Source organism: Podarcis pityusensis (genome assembly GCF_964106645.2).
Source record: "Podarcis pityusensis genome assembly, chromosome: 1".
Taxonomy (NCBI): domain Eukaryota; kingdom Metazoa; phylum Chordata; class Lepidosauria; order Squamata; family Lacertidae; genus Podarcis; species Podarcis pityusensis.
Genome location: NC_138028.1, coordinates 115,685,639 through 115,698,221, shown reverse-complemented (window position 1 = coordinate 115,698,221; position 12,583 = coordinate 115,685,639). Strand labels below are relative to the sequence as shown.

At 41.4% G+C, this 12,583-nt stretch overlaps 1 protein-coding gene across 1 annotated transcript in view; it reads right to left on the bottom strand.

The window, feature by feature from the left end:
* TTN (titin) overlaps positions 1 to 12,583 on the bottom strand; it is a 285,365-nt gene that overhangs the window by 82,098 nt on the left and 190,684 nt on the right. Inside the window, exons 206-224 of the mRNA XM_081002634.1 lie at positions 12,154 to 12,456; positions 11,756 to 12,058; positions 10,749 to 10,936; positions 10,535 to 10,649; positions 9,585 to 9,869; positions 8,835 to 8,986; positions 8,556 to 8,703; positions 7,541 to 7,718; positions 7,327 to 7,448; positions 6,906 to 7,193; positions 6,518 to 6,814; positions 5,524 to 5,710; positions 4,365 to 4,480; positions 3,975 to 4,274; positions 2,706 to 3,005; positions 2,501 to 2,606; positions 1,629 to 1,825; positions 1,231 to 1,536; positions 837 to 1,115 (exon numbers count right to left, since the gene is read on the bottom strand). Coding sequence (XP_080858760.1) covers positions 837 to 1,115; positions 1,231 to 1,536; positions 1,629 to 1,825; positions 2,501 to 2,606; positions 2,706 to 3,005; positions 3,975 to 4,274; positions 4,365 to 4,480; positions 5,524 to 5,710; positions 6,518 to 6,814; positions 6,906 to 7,193; positions 7,327 to 7,448; positions 7,541 to 7,718; positions 8,556 to 8,703; positions 8,835 to 8,986; positions 9,585 to 9,869; positions 10,535 to 10,649; positions 10,749 to 10,936; positions 11,756 to 12,058; positions 12,154 to 12,456 — 4,170 coding nt within the window. The remainder of the gene's footprint in view (positions 1 to 836; positions 1,116 to 1,230; positions 1,537 to 1,628; positions 1,826 to 2,500; positions 2,607 to 2,705; positions 3,006 to 3,974; positions 4,275 to 4,364; positions 4,481 to 5,523; positions 5,711 to 6,517; positions 6,815 to 6,905; positions 7,194 to 7,326; positions 7,449 to 7,540; positions 7,719 to 8,555; positions 8,704 to 8,834; positions 8,987 to 9,584; positions 9,870 to 10,534; positions 10,650 to 10,748; positions 10,937 to 11,755; positions 12,059 to 12,153; positions 12,457 to 12,583) is intronic.

Below are 12,583 nucleotides of genomic sequence, written 5' to 3'. Positions count from 1 at the left end.
CTGTATTAAAAGAATATATATACTCGTGCGCACTAATCATATGGATGATAAACATTTATATATTCCTCAGGTTGACCTATCTCCCTATTTAGACACATGGAGATATCAGCGTTGGCTCACATTACATGTATCAATAAAGCAGCTAAGTATCAATATGTATCACTAAAGCAGGCTTTATTGTATCAATAATGTATCAATAAAATATTGTATCAACATGTATCAATAAAGCAGGCTTCAGGGAATCAGCTTCTTCCCCCCTGGCAGTAGATAAAACAATGGAAAACTGTCTTACCAGTTAGAAACTAATAATCACAGTGATAGAACAAAGAACCCATCTCCTAGGAATGGCAGTGCTCCCAATTAAGGATCCCACCCCCTTATGTCCCTATTAATCTACATCACTTCTACGTCATGTAATCTGAGTTTGTACTCTCTGTGCTTTGTGTGCTTTCTGTTCTGCAGCTTTCTGCTCTTCTCAACCTTGGGGAGGGCAGTGGGGGAATGCTGTCCAACGACTGTGAATCTGTTAACTCTCTCTCTTTCAGTGTTTCTTCTCCTAGCTGTTCCCTATCCAGTATTTCCCAGCTTCTGCCTTCTGAACTGTGCCCCTCTGCAAACCACTGTTCCAAATCTATACTTTCCTCCTGCTCCTGGGAAGATTCAGGATCCGGATGCAGAGGAGGGGGATGGGGAGGCGGAGGGGGAGGCTCCCAACCTTTCTCCTCAGTGCAGCCCTCCTCAGCACAGTCCTTGACACTAAGAGCTGAGCATCTTGTCACCCATTCACCATTATGAGTCTAATTCACATAATTGCCGGTATAAGAAAAATAAATTACCTATTACTTTGACATTGATTGTACCAGTTGTTGAACCCAGTTTATTCTCCAAGGTAATAGTGTAAACGCCAGCATCAGCATGGACTGCATTTGTTACTTCCAGCAAGGCAGAGATGTGGTCGCTCTTCATTGTTGTTCGGTCACCGGCTTTCAATTCCTTCCCACTCTTATGCCAAGCAATAGTTGGAGTTGGAACAGCTCTGAAGGGCACAGGGATACTTAACTTTTCACCTTCAACCACAACGAGGTCTGTAGTCTTTATATCAACAGTTGGATTACCTGTTGTTGTTTTTTAAAAAAAGCAAACACAGAAAAATAATTTCAATTAGTGTACCAAAGCAATTTCACAATTTATAATTTATTTCATGACTGTTTCGAAAACAACTATACTTACAATCTGGATCTTTGGCGACAACGTTTTCTGATATGTCTGATGGCTCACTAGCCCCTATAGCGTTGACAGCTCTGACCCTGAGAATATATTCCTTGTCAGGGACAACGCCTTCTTCTGCTTTGTATTTCAAATCTTTGACTGGTCGAGAATTTATTCTCATCCATTTTTCAGTTCCTGCTTCACAGAGTTCTATATTGTATCCGATTATAGGACTGCCGCCATTTTTCTCTGGGGGTTTCCACGCAATCGAAATGTGTTTTCTTCCTGCGTCTGTCACGTGTAAGTCCAGAGGAGGTGAAGGAGGGCCTGCAGGAATACATAAGTAATGTTATTTTCTGCCATTCTATTTGGCACAACACATATTTCATTGATTATAATTTCCAATGTTCGTAACTCACTTGTTGGATCTTCAATTGCCAAGATGTCAGTCGGTTCACTAGGGTGACCACAGCCGGCTTCATTTTCAGCACGGACCTGGAACTGCACCTCTGTACCTTCTATCACATCCGTCACTCTGAAATTGCAGTCAGGGCCTGATGTTCTGCCAGCTTTCACCCAGCGCGTGCCAAGCTTCTCTTTCTTTTCAATAACGTATCTGTGTGAAGAACAGATGTTTATAAGGTGCATGAATCCGTACAATTCAAACAACAACAACAATAATAATAATTTTTTATTTATACCCCGCCCTTCCCAGTTCAGAAAACTGGCTCAGGGTGGCTAACAACAAATCTAAAACACTTCATTGATGCAACAAAAAACAGCATAAAATACAGTATAAAACGTGAATAACAATAAATTCAGAATTCAAAAATCAATTTAGGGGGGAAATCCATCAAATAAACATTAGATGATCACCAGGGCTAGCTGGCTAAATTATTTGGGCCAGTGTGGAGACCAGGGGAGAATTAGCTGCAGGATCCAGAGCGGGTAATCTTCATAAAACGGGGAGGGAGAGGGAAGGAAGGGGAATAAAAAATCAGGCCAAGTAGAAAGATTTAATCAAGAACGAATCGTTCATTTAGATTTGAAACATTGCTCATCTAATAGATAATAAATGTGTATAATGAACACAATAAACTTTGGAACCTTTAAAAATAAATTTTCTCTATTAATCATCTCTCCCTGCCCCAGATTTTATACTCTTTCCCAATATATTCTGTCTGTATCTATCTATCTTTCTATCTATCTAAAAATGTATATGCTGCTTGATTGTAAACAGAACCTCTAAGTGGTTTACAAAAAAATAAATATAAAAACAATTCTCTTTTACCGTAGAATTGGTCTGCCACCATCATTCTTAGGCGGTTCCCATTTTAGGTCGACATGTCTCTTTGTCACTTCGACTGGTGTAAGTGCATATGGTGCTCCAGGGGTAGCTAAATTAAATAATATTGATAATTAGGAAAACAGAAATTTAAAAACGATGACATAGTTTGTTGAAGCTGAATTCTGAGTGTGTGCACTTGAAAACTTACTGAAGGTGTCCTTTGCAAGAACAGAGTCCTCAATTTCACAGTAGTCACTCTGCCCCACAGCATTTTCTGCAGCCACACGGAACACATACAGAGAGCCTTCTGTTAGTGGTGTCACTGTATATTTGGTGTCCTTAACCGTAGTATCAACCGTCTGCCAGCCTTTCCGTCGTACGTCTCTCTTTTCAACGATGTAATTTGTAATAGGAGAACCTCCGTCGCGTTCTGGTACTGTCCATTTAAGGTCTGCAGTGTTTTTAGTGATATTAATGACCTCAAGCCATCGAGGTGGTGAAGGAGGATCTGTAACAATATTAAAGCAAAATATTATTAATTTGAATATGTTTTAATGTTTCCATTGCACCCTTAACACAAACCATAGTTCTAATGAATTAGTGATGATGTATTAATTGATGTATCATCTTTTACATGTGTCACATATCAATTTACAATCACATCACAAAAGCAGCTAAAAACAGTATACCTGAAGGAGCATCTCCACCCCCATCATTCAGCCTGGACATTGAGGTCCAGTGCCGAGGGCCTTCTGGCGGTTCCCTCACTGCAAGAAGTGAGGTTACAGGGAACCAGGCAGAGGCCATTCTTGGTAGCGGCGCCTGCCCTGTGGAACGCCCTCCCTTCAGATGTCAAGGAAATAAACAACTATCTGACTTTTAGAAGACATCTGAAGGCAGCCCTTTTAGGGAGGTTTTTTAATATTTGATGTTTTATCATGTTTTTAATATTCTGTTGGGAGCCACCCAGAGCGGCTGGGGAGGCCCGGCCAGATGGGCGGGGTATAATACATTATTATTATTATTATTATTATTATTATTATTATTATTATAAAACAATACAAAGAATAACTGAGGATGAAACGAAAATATATTCAATTGTCTTTTGCAAGTACAGACAGTGGCAGCCCCGCTGAAAGCCCCACTCCAAGTTACTGTGGAGCAGGCTTCTGATACTTTTGGGACTTGAAGAAGAAGAGGAGTTTGGATTTGATATCCCGCTTTATCACTACCCGAAGGAGTCTCAAAGCGGCTAACATTCTCCTTTCCCTTCCTCCCCCACAACAAACACTCTGTGAGGTTAGTGGGGCTGAGAAACTTCAGAGAAGTGTGACTAGCCCAAGGTCACCCAGCAGCAGCATGTGGAGGAGCGGAGACGCGAACCCGGTTCACCAGATTACGAGTCTACCGCTCTTAACCACTATACCACACTGGCTCTCAGGAGAAGCTCTCCTGCAGAATGCAATGGCCAACTTACTCAGTCTCTCCTTGCATAGCACAGGATCACTGGGCTCGCTAGGCTCACTCTCTCCAGCTTTGTTCACAGCTCTGACTCGGAAGGAATATTCTTGTTTCTCCATAAGCCCTTTGAGGAAGTGTTCTGGTGTGGGGATGCCTTCAGCCACTCTCACCCACTCGTCTGTGCCAGTCTTTAACAATTCAATGACATACGATTCAATCTTGGCACCGCCGTCGTGTTCTGGCTTCGTCCAGTTCAAGAAACACGAGGTCTTGGCAACGTCTTTGACAATTGGCTTGCCGGGTGGCCATGGGGGATCTAGACATGAATTGATAACTTGGTTTAGAAAACCCAGCATTATGACTTGGAGTAAGTTATAAAATTCATCTAAGAAAAATGCTTTCATACCAATAGGATCCTTCACTAAGACTGGCTCTGTTGCTCTGCTTGGCTTTCCTGGCCCAGCAAGATTCTCTGCCACGACACGGAACTTGTACTTCTTATGGAACGTGAGACCTTTAACCCTAATAGTAATGATGATAATGCTCCAAATGTAAAATTTGTAATACTTATTACTAGTTAACACTATAATTAAATACTCTGCATCATCACAAGTGTACCTCGTGCATTAAAAAAATCAATACCTTTGAACTGTTCAGAGCAAATATATACTATCACCCCAAACCAGAGACTCCCTGTGTACATGGAGGAAGGACCTTCCTATTACTGTATCACTAGAAAGTCTCAGACACTGGTCAGATGTAATATAATCTGCATTTCTGTACTATTCATTAGTAGATGATATATATTGGTACTACTTAAAACTCTAAGGATGAATAATGCTTGGGTGTAATAAATATCCCTAGCTTGTATTAGAAATTCATATTACAGTTGTACCTTGGATCTTGAATGCCTTGGTACTCGGATGTTTTGGGTCCCAAACGCCGCAAACCCGGAAGTGAGTGTTCCGGTTTGCGGACATTTTTTGGAACCCGAACGTCTGACAGGGCTTCCGTGGCTTCCAATTGGCTGCAGGAGCTTCCTGAAGCCAATCAGAAGCTGCACGTTGGCTTCCGAAAGTTTTGGAAGTTGAACAGACTTCCGGAATGGATTCCGTTTGACTTCCAAGGTACGACTGTACTGGGAGTTCAAAAAGCAGAAAACTATATTCATCTCTAAGAAGTTCTGATATCAGCACTAATCTTATGAGCAGCTGCAGTGATGTAGAATCACATCAGAAGTCACAATCCCACTACTGTTTCCATAGCAGAAATTGGTGCTACTGATAACACCCATAGTACAGTTGTCCTATTCAGTGGCACTGGTGGATGGTTATGAACATGATTTAGGTAAGGATATTTTCAATGGTTATTGTAGACCCAAAGTATAGATAGCAATACAATTATTTGATGCTATTACAGAGCACCAGTTAATATTTTATTCTAATGCATGACAAGGAGTCAAGTTCAAGAGTATTTAAAAGTCAGCTGTTTACCTAAAAACAAATAGCAATCTTCTCAATTACCTAGCTATATATTTTTTTAAACGAAACATATAATGATCTTACTTGAATGTTGTATCTTTAACTGGGATTTTATTGCAACGGACCCATTTATCTTGATCAGGGTCCAACCGTTCAACCCAATAACCAGTGATAGGGCTGCCACCATCTTCATCTGGTTCTACCCAAGTCAAGGTTACAGAATCTTTAGTGATCTCAACAGGCTGAACTCGTGTCGGAGGACCTGGCGGATCTGTACAAAGAAATAGAAAGGGGAACATTGACATACTTGCAATTCCTTGTGTGCAAATGTAATAGGAAGCACCTGTAGCAATAAATGCCATTTCATCAAATTAATAATAATAATTTATTATTTATACCCCGCCCATCTGGCTGGGCTTCCCTAGCCACTCTGGGCGGCTTCCAAAAAAATATTAAAATACTGCAATACAACAAACACTAAAAGCTTCCCTAAACAGGGCTGCCTTCAGATGTCTTCTAAAAGTCTGGTAGTTGTTGTTCTCTTTGACATCTGGTGGGAGGGCGTTCCACAGGGCGGGTGCCACTACCGAGAAGGCCCTTTGCCTGGTTCCCTGTAACTTGGCTTCTCGCAGTGAGGGAACCGCCAGAAGGCCCTTGGTGCTGGACCTCAGTGTCCGGGTAGAATGATGGGGGTGGAGATGCTCCTTCAGATATACTGGACCGAGGCCGTTTAAGGCTTTAAAGGTCAGCACCAACACTTTGAATTGTGCTCGGAAACGTACAGTTGCCATGTAGAGGCTGCTTGAAACTGTCTCTTTGTGGCTGCTGCCGGTTCCACATGACAAGCAGTTTATGTGTACCAGCTTGCCATAAATACTGACCCTTACCCACAGGCTTATCTCCATGTCATCAATGATAGTGTGGAGACAAACATTATGGTGGGGACTGACCCACATGGAGAAGTGGTACCTATCAATGCCATGCCATGTGGAGTGGCTACCACATTATAGTTTCTAGCAGGCTCCCTTGGCAGCCATCTTGTGACAAGCAGCCCTTTCTGTCAAGCGAATAGACTTACCAAATGGATATTTAGCAACGATAGGAACGGACTGAGCTGGTTCTCCAACTCCGTACATGTTTTCTGCGCTGACTCTGAAGATGTACTCCTTAAGTGGTGTTAGGTTTGTTACTTTGAATTTTGTTTCTTTGATAGTGGATGATAGTTTGTGCCACACTTCACTGTCTGCAGCTCTTTGTTCCAGAACGTAGTTCGTGATTCTGGAGCCGCCATCGTCTCTAGGAGGATTCCAAGTCAAAGCACAAGATACGTTTGTAATGTCGGAGATATCAAATGCAGCTGGTGGGCCAGGCTTATCTGTGGAAGCATAACAGTAGTTTGAACCTCTTCTATTCAAATATTTTGTTAGGAAAACATTGTAAGTTATTTCTATGGAAACAAAACATACCTAGGACATTAACTTCAACTGTAGCTGTTGCCCGACCGCTGGCATTTACGGCTTCAATAATATAGGTGCCGCTATCACTTCTCTTGCTCTCTGTTATTATGACTGTGGAATGGTTAGGTTTGGATTCAATGGTTATTCTTTTATCGGGTCTCAGGGTCTGTTCAGCTTTTGTCCAGCTAATCCGTGGCTCGGGCTTTCCATTTACCCTTGCCGGCAGCTCTATCTTAGTTCCAGCTTTGACAGTGATTCCAGCAAGCAGTTTCACATCTAGGAAAATCTCAGGGGCCTCTGATTTGAGAGAAGAATCGACATATTGTTAAAAAAGAACACGCAGCTGTGCACAGAAGCGTTAACAGCAGAAACACATTCACCAGTGTTTTCAAGAGTATAGATTAAGTATGAGTGGGAAATCAAAAATTACCCATTGCATCCACAGCCTGGATTTCATCTGTTGGCTTGCTTGGTTTACTTGCCCCTTGCCTGTTCAGAGCCTTCACGCGATAAGCATACCATTCTCCTTCCTTAAGTTTTGTTACTTCCATTCTGTTAATCAGAAAACAAGTTCAGCGTACTGCGTGTTTAAATGTAACCATCCAATTTTGTAAAACATTTTTCTTCATACTGCAAGCTCTTACTTTGTCTCAATGACTGGCTCACCACAGGGCTCCCATTTGTCAGTGCCACGCTGGCATTTTTCAACCAGGTAGCCTTTGATACGAGAACCGCCATCATACTTAGGTGGATCCCATGTGAGGAAAATGGACTTAGATGTTGGATCCCTCCATTTCACATTCTCTGGTGGATCAGGCACCGCTGCAAGGAGTGGGGAGGAAAGAACATGTATAATTGTCTTGCATATAGTGTGTTCCTTATAGTGTGTCTTAGTTTTTTTAATTCTTTACTGTCTCTGGGGTGCTCTTCTCACATTGGTTGGTATCCAACAAGTACCCTGCACAACAGGAAAGACCCATTTGTGCAAGGTAGCTCCCTGCTTTCTGTCAATTGAGGGTCCACTAATACTAAGCAAGGGATGCAGGTGGCGCTGTGGGTTAAACCACAGAGCCTAGGACTTGCCGTTCAGAAGGTTGGTGGTTCGAATCCCCGCGACGGGGTGAGCTCCCGTTGTTCAGTCCCTGCTCCTGCCAACCTAGCAGTTTGAAAGCATGTCAAAGTGCAAGTAGATAAATAGGTACCGCTCCAGCAGGAAGGTAAACGGCATTTCTGTGCGCTGCTCTGGTTCGCCAGAAGCGGCTTAGTCATGCTGGCCACATGACCCAGAAGCTGTATGACGGCTCCCTTGGCCAATAAAGCAAGATGAGCACCACAACCCCAGAGTCAGTCACGACTGGACCTAATGGTCAGGGGTCCCTTTACCTTTTATTTTAATACTAAGTAGCAGCTCTTCAGTGGGTACTGAGGGCTGCAGTGCAGAAGAGGGTGTGTGTGGATTTTTTTTTGCACATAGATCCAATTATGCATCTTTGGATCCAAGCCTCAGTTTTTCTAATACAACAGGTAAGTCATACCAAACCCTTATTGATTCAAACTCTGCTCCTTGCTTTCTTTCAATACTTATGTTGCATAGCACAAGTTACTATGTAAAATGCAGATATACAAAATCAATAGGAATAGTTAATTAAGAAAACTCACTAGCAGGTGCTGACATGTTGACAGGCTCATCAATGTAAGCAGGCTCTCCTGGTCCACATTTGTTACATGCTGAGACCCTGAACAAATATTCTTTTCCTTGAACCAGATCTGGTACAGTGAACTCTTGGTCAAGGACGTTGTCGATCACCTAAAAACAAGAGAGGTTCCAAGTAATTACAGAACTTTTTTTCCCATAGCAAGCACCAGAATATTTCATACCATCTTCAGCAATACATAATAGAAATATAGGTGTTTTGGTTTTTTAAAGAAACTGCGTACCTTGACCCATGTTTTGCGGCTCACTTCACGCTTTTCAATAAGATAGCCAGTCAATGGGCTTCCTCCATCATCTTCAGGAGCTTCCCAATTTAATTGGACTGAGTTCCTAGTTATCTCTCCAATTTGTAGTTCTCTTGGTGCGCTTGGGCGAGCTAAAAATAAATACCCATCATATTATAAACCAATTATTATATATATATATTACTTATTCTTTCTTTGATGGAAGACTTTGGCTGTTTGGTTACACCTACTAGATTTTAATTCATGCTTCATTTTTTTAAAAAAGAAAGAAGGATTCTTACTTCTGAGTAAGCATTCTTAGGACAGACTGTTAACTGTTAATAGCTAAGTTTATGATCTCCGTTGTATTATAGGGTTTCATAACAAAATGGTACAATAGAAGTTGCCAACCTAGGCTCTCTTGGGAGGAAAAGCAGCACATAAATTTAATAAATAAACATGCTGCTGTTGTTTAGTGCTATTCAGGGGTGTCAACTTGAATAAAATATTGGGGAGGCCCAGATAAGCCCTGCCCCACACAATCGAACACACGTCCATCAACTTTGGAAAGGACCATCCCCCTCAGATTTTTTTTTTTGAGGGGGTGAAGAGACCTTGGGCCCTAGGAGTTGGCTCCTATGGTGCTATTAATAACAAATTTGGCTTGTTGAAACTTTTGGATTTTACACACATGGTTATTTACAAAACAGGTTATATACAATTCTTCAGAATATATACTGGATTGCTCACCAATGACATTAACATTGATTTCTCCTGATACAGATGACACAGGGTTTTCTAATTTCAAGGTATAGATGCCTTTGTCGGGCCGTTCACTTGGGGTAATAACAAGCTCTGCAAAGGCTGCAGACGTGTCAATTTTCACCCGGTCACCCTGTTCTAAAACTTTGTCGCCGACAGACCATGTGGCAGTTGGGACTGGATAGCCAGTAATAGGAACACGTATTTTGACGGGATCTGGAACAATAACCTCCAGTCCATCTTTAAATCCGCTTAAGTCCATTGTAGGTCCAGCTGAAATACAAACACAAATTATGCCGATTAAAGTTATAAACTTTCTTTTTTACTCCACAACACCATTAAAGGGCAATTGCCTTTGGAATCTGTTTGAATGGAAAGCATTATTATAGATGCCTTCACGTGGTGTTCTATCTATTGAGAACACATCATAAAACTGTTTCATAATCTGATGAAATTAGCAATATAGAAAGGTGATATATAAGCTTGCTCCAATTTAAAGACACCTAAATGTTCAATTTAATACAATTTTTAAAAATTAAAAAATTATGACTTGTTTAGCAATGCATCCTTAGAGGACAAATTGTAAATGTAAAACAGTGCTACCTAGTGAATGTTAAGGGTTTCCCTCCATTTTAGTATAGCTTAGATGAGGCCTAGAGACCCTGTGGCCCTCTAGAAGTTGTTTGACTTCAACTCTAATAATCCCTGACCTTTGGCCATACTGGCTGGAACTGGGGTCCAACAACATCAAGAGGGCCACATGGTCTCCCCACTCCTGTTTTAGACTTTTACTGCTGAGAGGGGGGCTGGTTTTGGTATCCAACGTATGAGAGCAATATTAAAGTATTGTTTTTATGAACAAGCATGAATAGTCTCAGATGAACACAACCTTTCCTTTCAAGCTGTTGACTATGGCAAGAAACTAGAATTCAACTTACTATGAGGATCATCAGCAGTCAGTGGTCCAATAGCTTCAGCAGGATCTGACACACCAGCAGCATTTTCTGCAGATACTCTATAATAATACCTGGCTAGAGGTTTCAACCCAGTTACCTATGAAGACAGAGGAAAATGTCATAATTAATAATCACTATTTTTTATTTTTTAAAAAAAACCTTAATAGGCATTTTACTTCGGAAAAGAATATGCTACCTTATAATTAAGACTAGGCACAAGTTTTGCGTTGCAACGGATCCAGTTGTCTGTGTCCTCTTCGCGCCTTTCAATAATGTAGCCCAGTACTGGGCTGCCTCCATCTTTCAAAGGAGGTTCCCATGTAAGTTTCACAGATGACATAGTTTGGTCAGAATGGTCGAGGTTAATGGGAGGACTTGGTTTTTCTGCAAAACACAATGATTTGCACAATATAACAGAAGGCCAGAATCAGAAGAACTATGCAACTAGTCCCACAAGTCTAGAAGGGCTACTCTTGAGTTCCTCATACAACAGTATCTTAAAGCCCATGCCAAACTGTTGTTTTGAAACTAGCAGGAATGTCCAAAGTACATGTGATGTGACATAGGGGCATGTTGTGTATAGAAACAATAGGCATTAGCGCAGGGGTCAGCAAACTTTTTCAGCTGGGGGCCGGTCCACTGTCCCTCAGACCTTGTGGGGGGACGGACTATAGTTTGAAAAAAAATAATGAACGAATTCCTATGCCCCCAAATAACCCAGAGATGCATTTTAAATAAAAGGGCACATTCTACTCATGTAAAAACACGCTGATTCCCGGACCATCCGCGGGCCAGATTGAGAAGACGATTGGGCCAGATCCGGCCCCTGGGCCTTAGTTTGCCTACCCATGCATTAGTGCATATGTACAAGCCTTAGAGTATGCCAAAAGTAGCTTGCTAGATTCTTGTCACAGTCTTCTACTAAATAGATTACAGTATTATTTCCATAAATCCTTCCTCATTGAACATCAACAGTGGTCCTTGCTTTAGAGCTTATGTGGAGCTTCTATTATTTTCATTTTCTGACACTGCTAATTTCTCAAAACAACATATATAATGGTTTCTATGAAACTGAATAATAAACACTGGACTTTTGTTTGAGATATATCAACTGATTCACTCAAGTCTTTCCTGTTTTCATATTTTATAAGCAAATGATATTATAACTATCTAGAAATATTTTCTTATCGCCTGCATACTAACCAATTGGATCCATTATCTTCACCGCATGTGTAGAAGCACTAGGTTTGCCAATTCCAACCTGGTTTTGAGCTCTGACTCTGAAAAAGTATTCTTTGTTTTCCACCACATCAGTTAAGGTTCCAGCTAAGTCATGTGCTCCTGTGGTCATGGCTGGTTCCCACTTGATCGAAGCTCTGTCACGTAATTCAATGATATAGCCCGTAATCGGAGACCCTCCATCATAATCTGGGGGTTCCCAAGTAAGAGACGCACCAAATCTGTTCACATCAACAACTTGTACATTGAGAGGAGGTCCTGGGACATCTGCAAGGTCATAAGAGATTTTTTTTAAAAAAACGTTATTTTCCTATTCAACAGAACTTCAACAAATTCTAGTCTCCAAATAACAATTTTCTTACCAAATCTACTCTTGGCTTCCACAGGTTTGTCTGTTTCGACTGGCTCACCGGTGCCCACTCTGTTTTTCGCACTCACGCGGAAGAGATACTCCACGCCTCCCCTTTGAAGGCCAGTCACTGTGTATTCACAACTGTCGGCACGATCCGTTGCCAAAATCCAGGTCTTTCGTTTGACATCACGCCTTTCAACAACATACCCAGTGATTTTACTACCACCATCGCTTTCTGGTTCCTCCCAGGCAAGGCTAACTTCACCATCAAATGTCTCAGTTACTTCCAGGTTTCTAACTGGGCCAGGGACATCTGGGAATAAAGCAAAAGTATGTTTACTTAAAAGAATTTGGGATTTGCTTTGGGTTTCATAAAACAATAACAACTTAGTGAGGTTCGTGGATGCAGTTTCTTATTTCTCTCATCATTATATACCAAT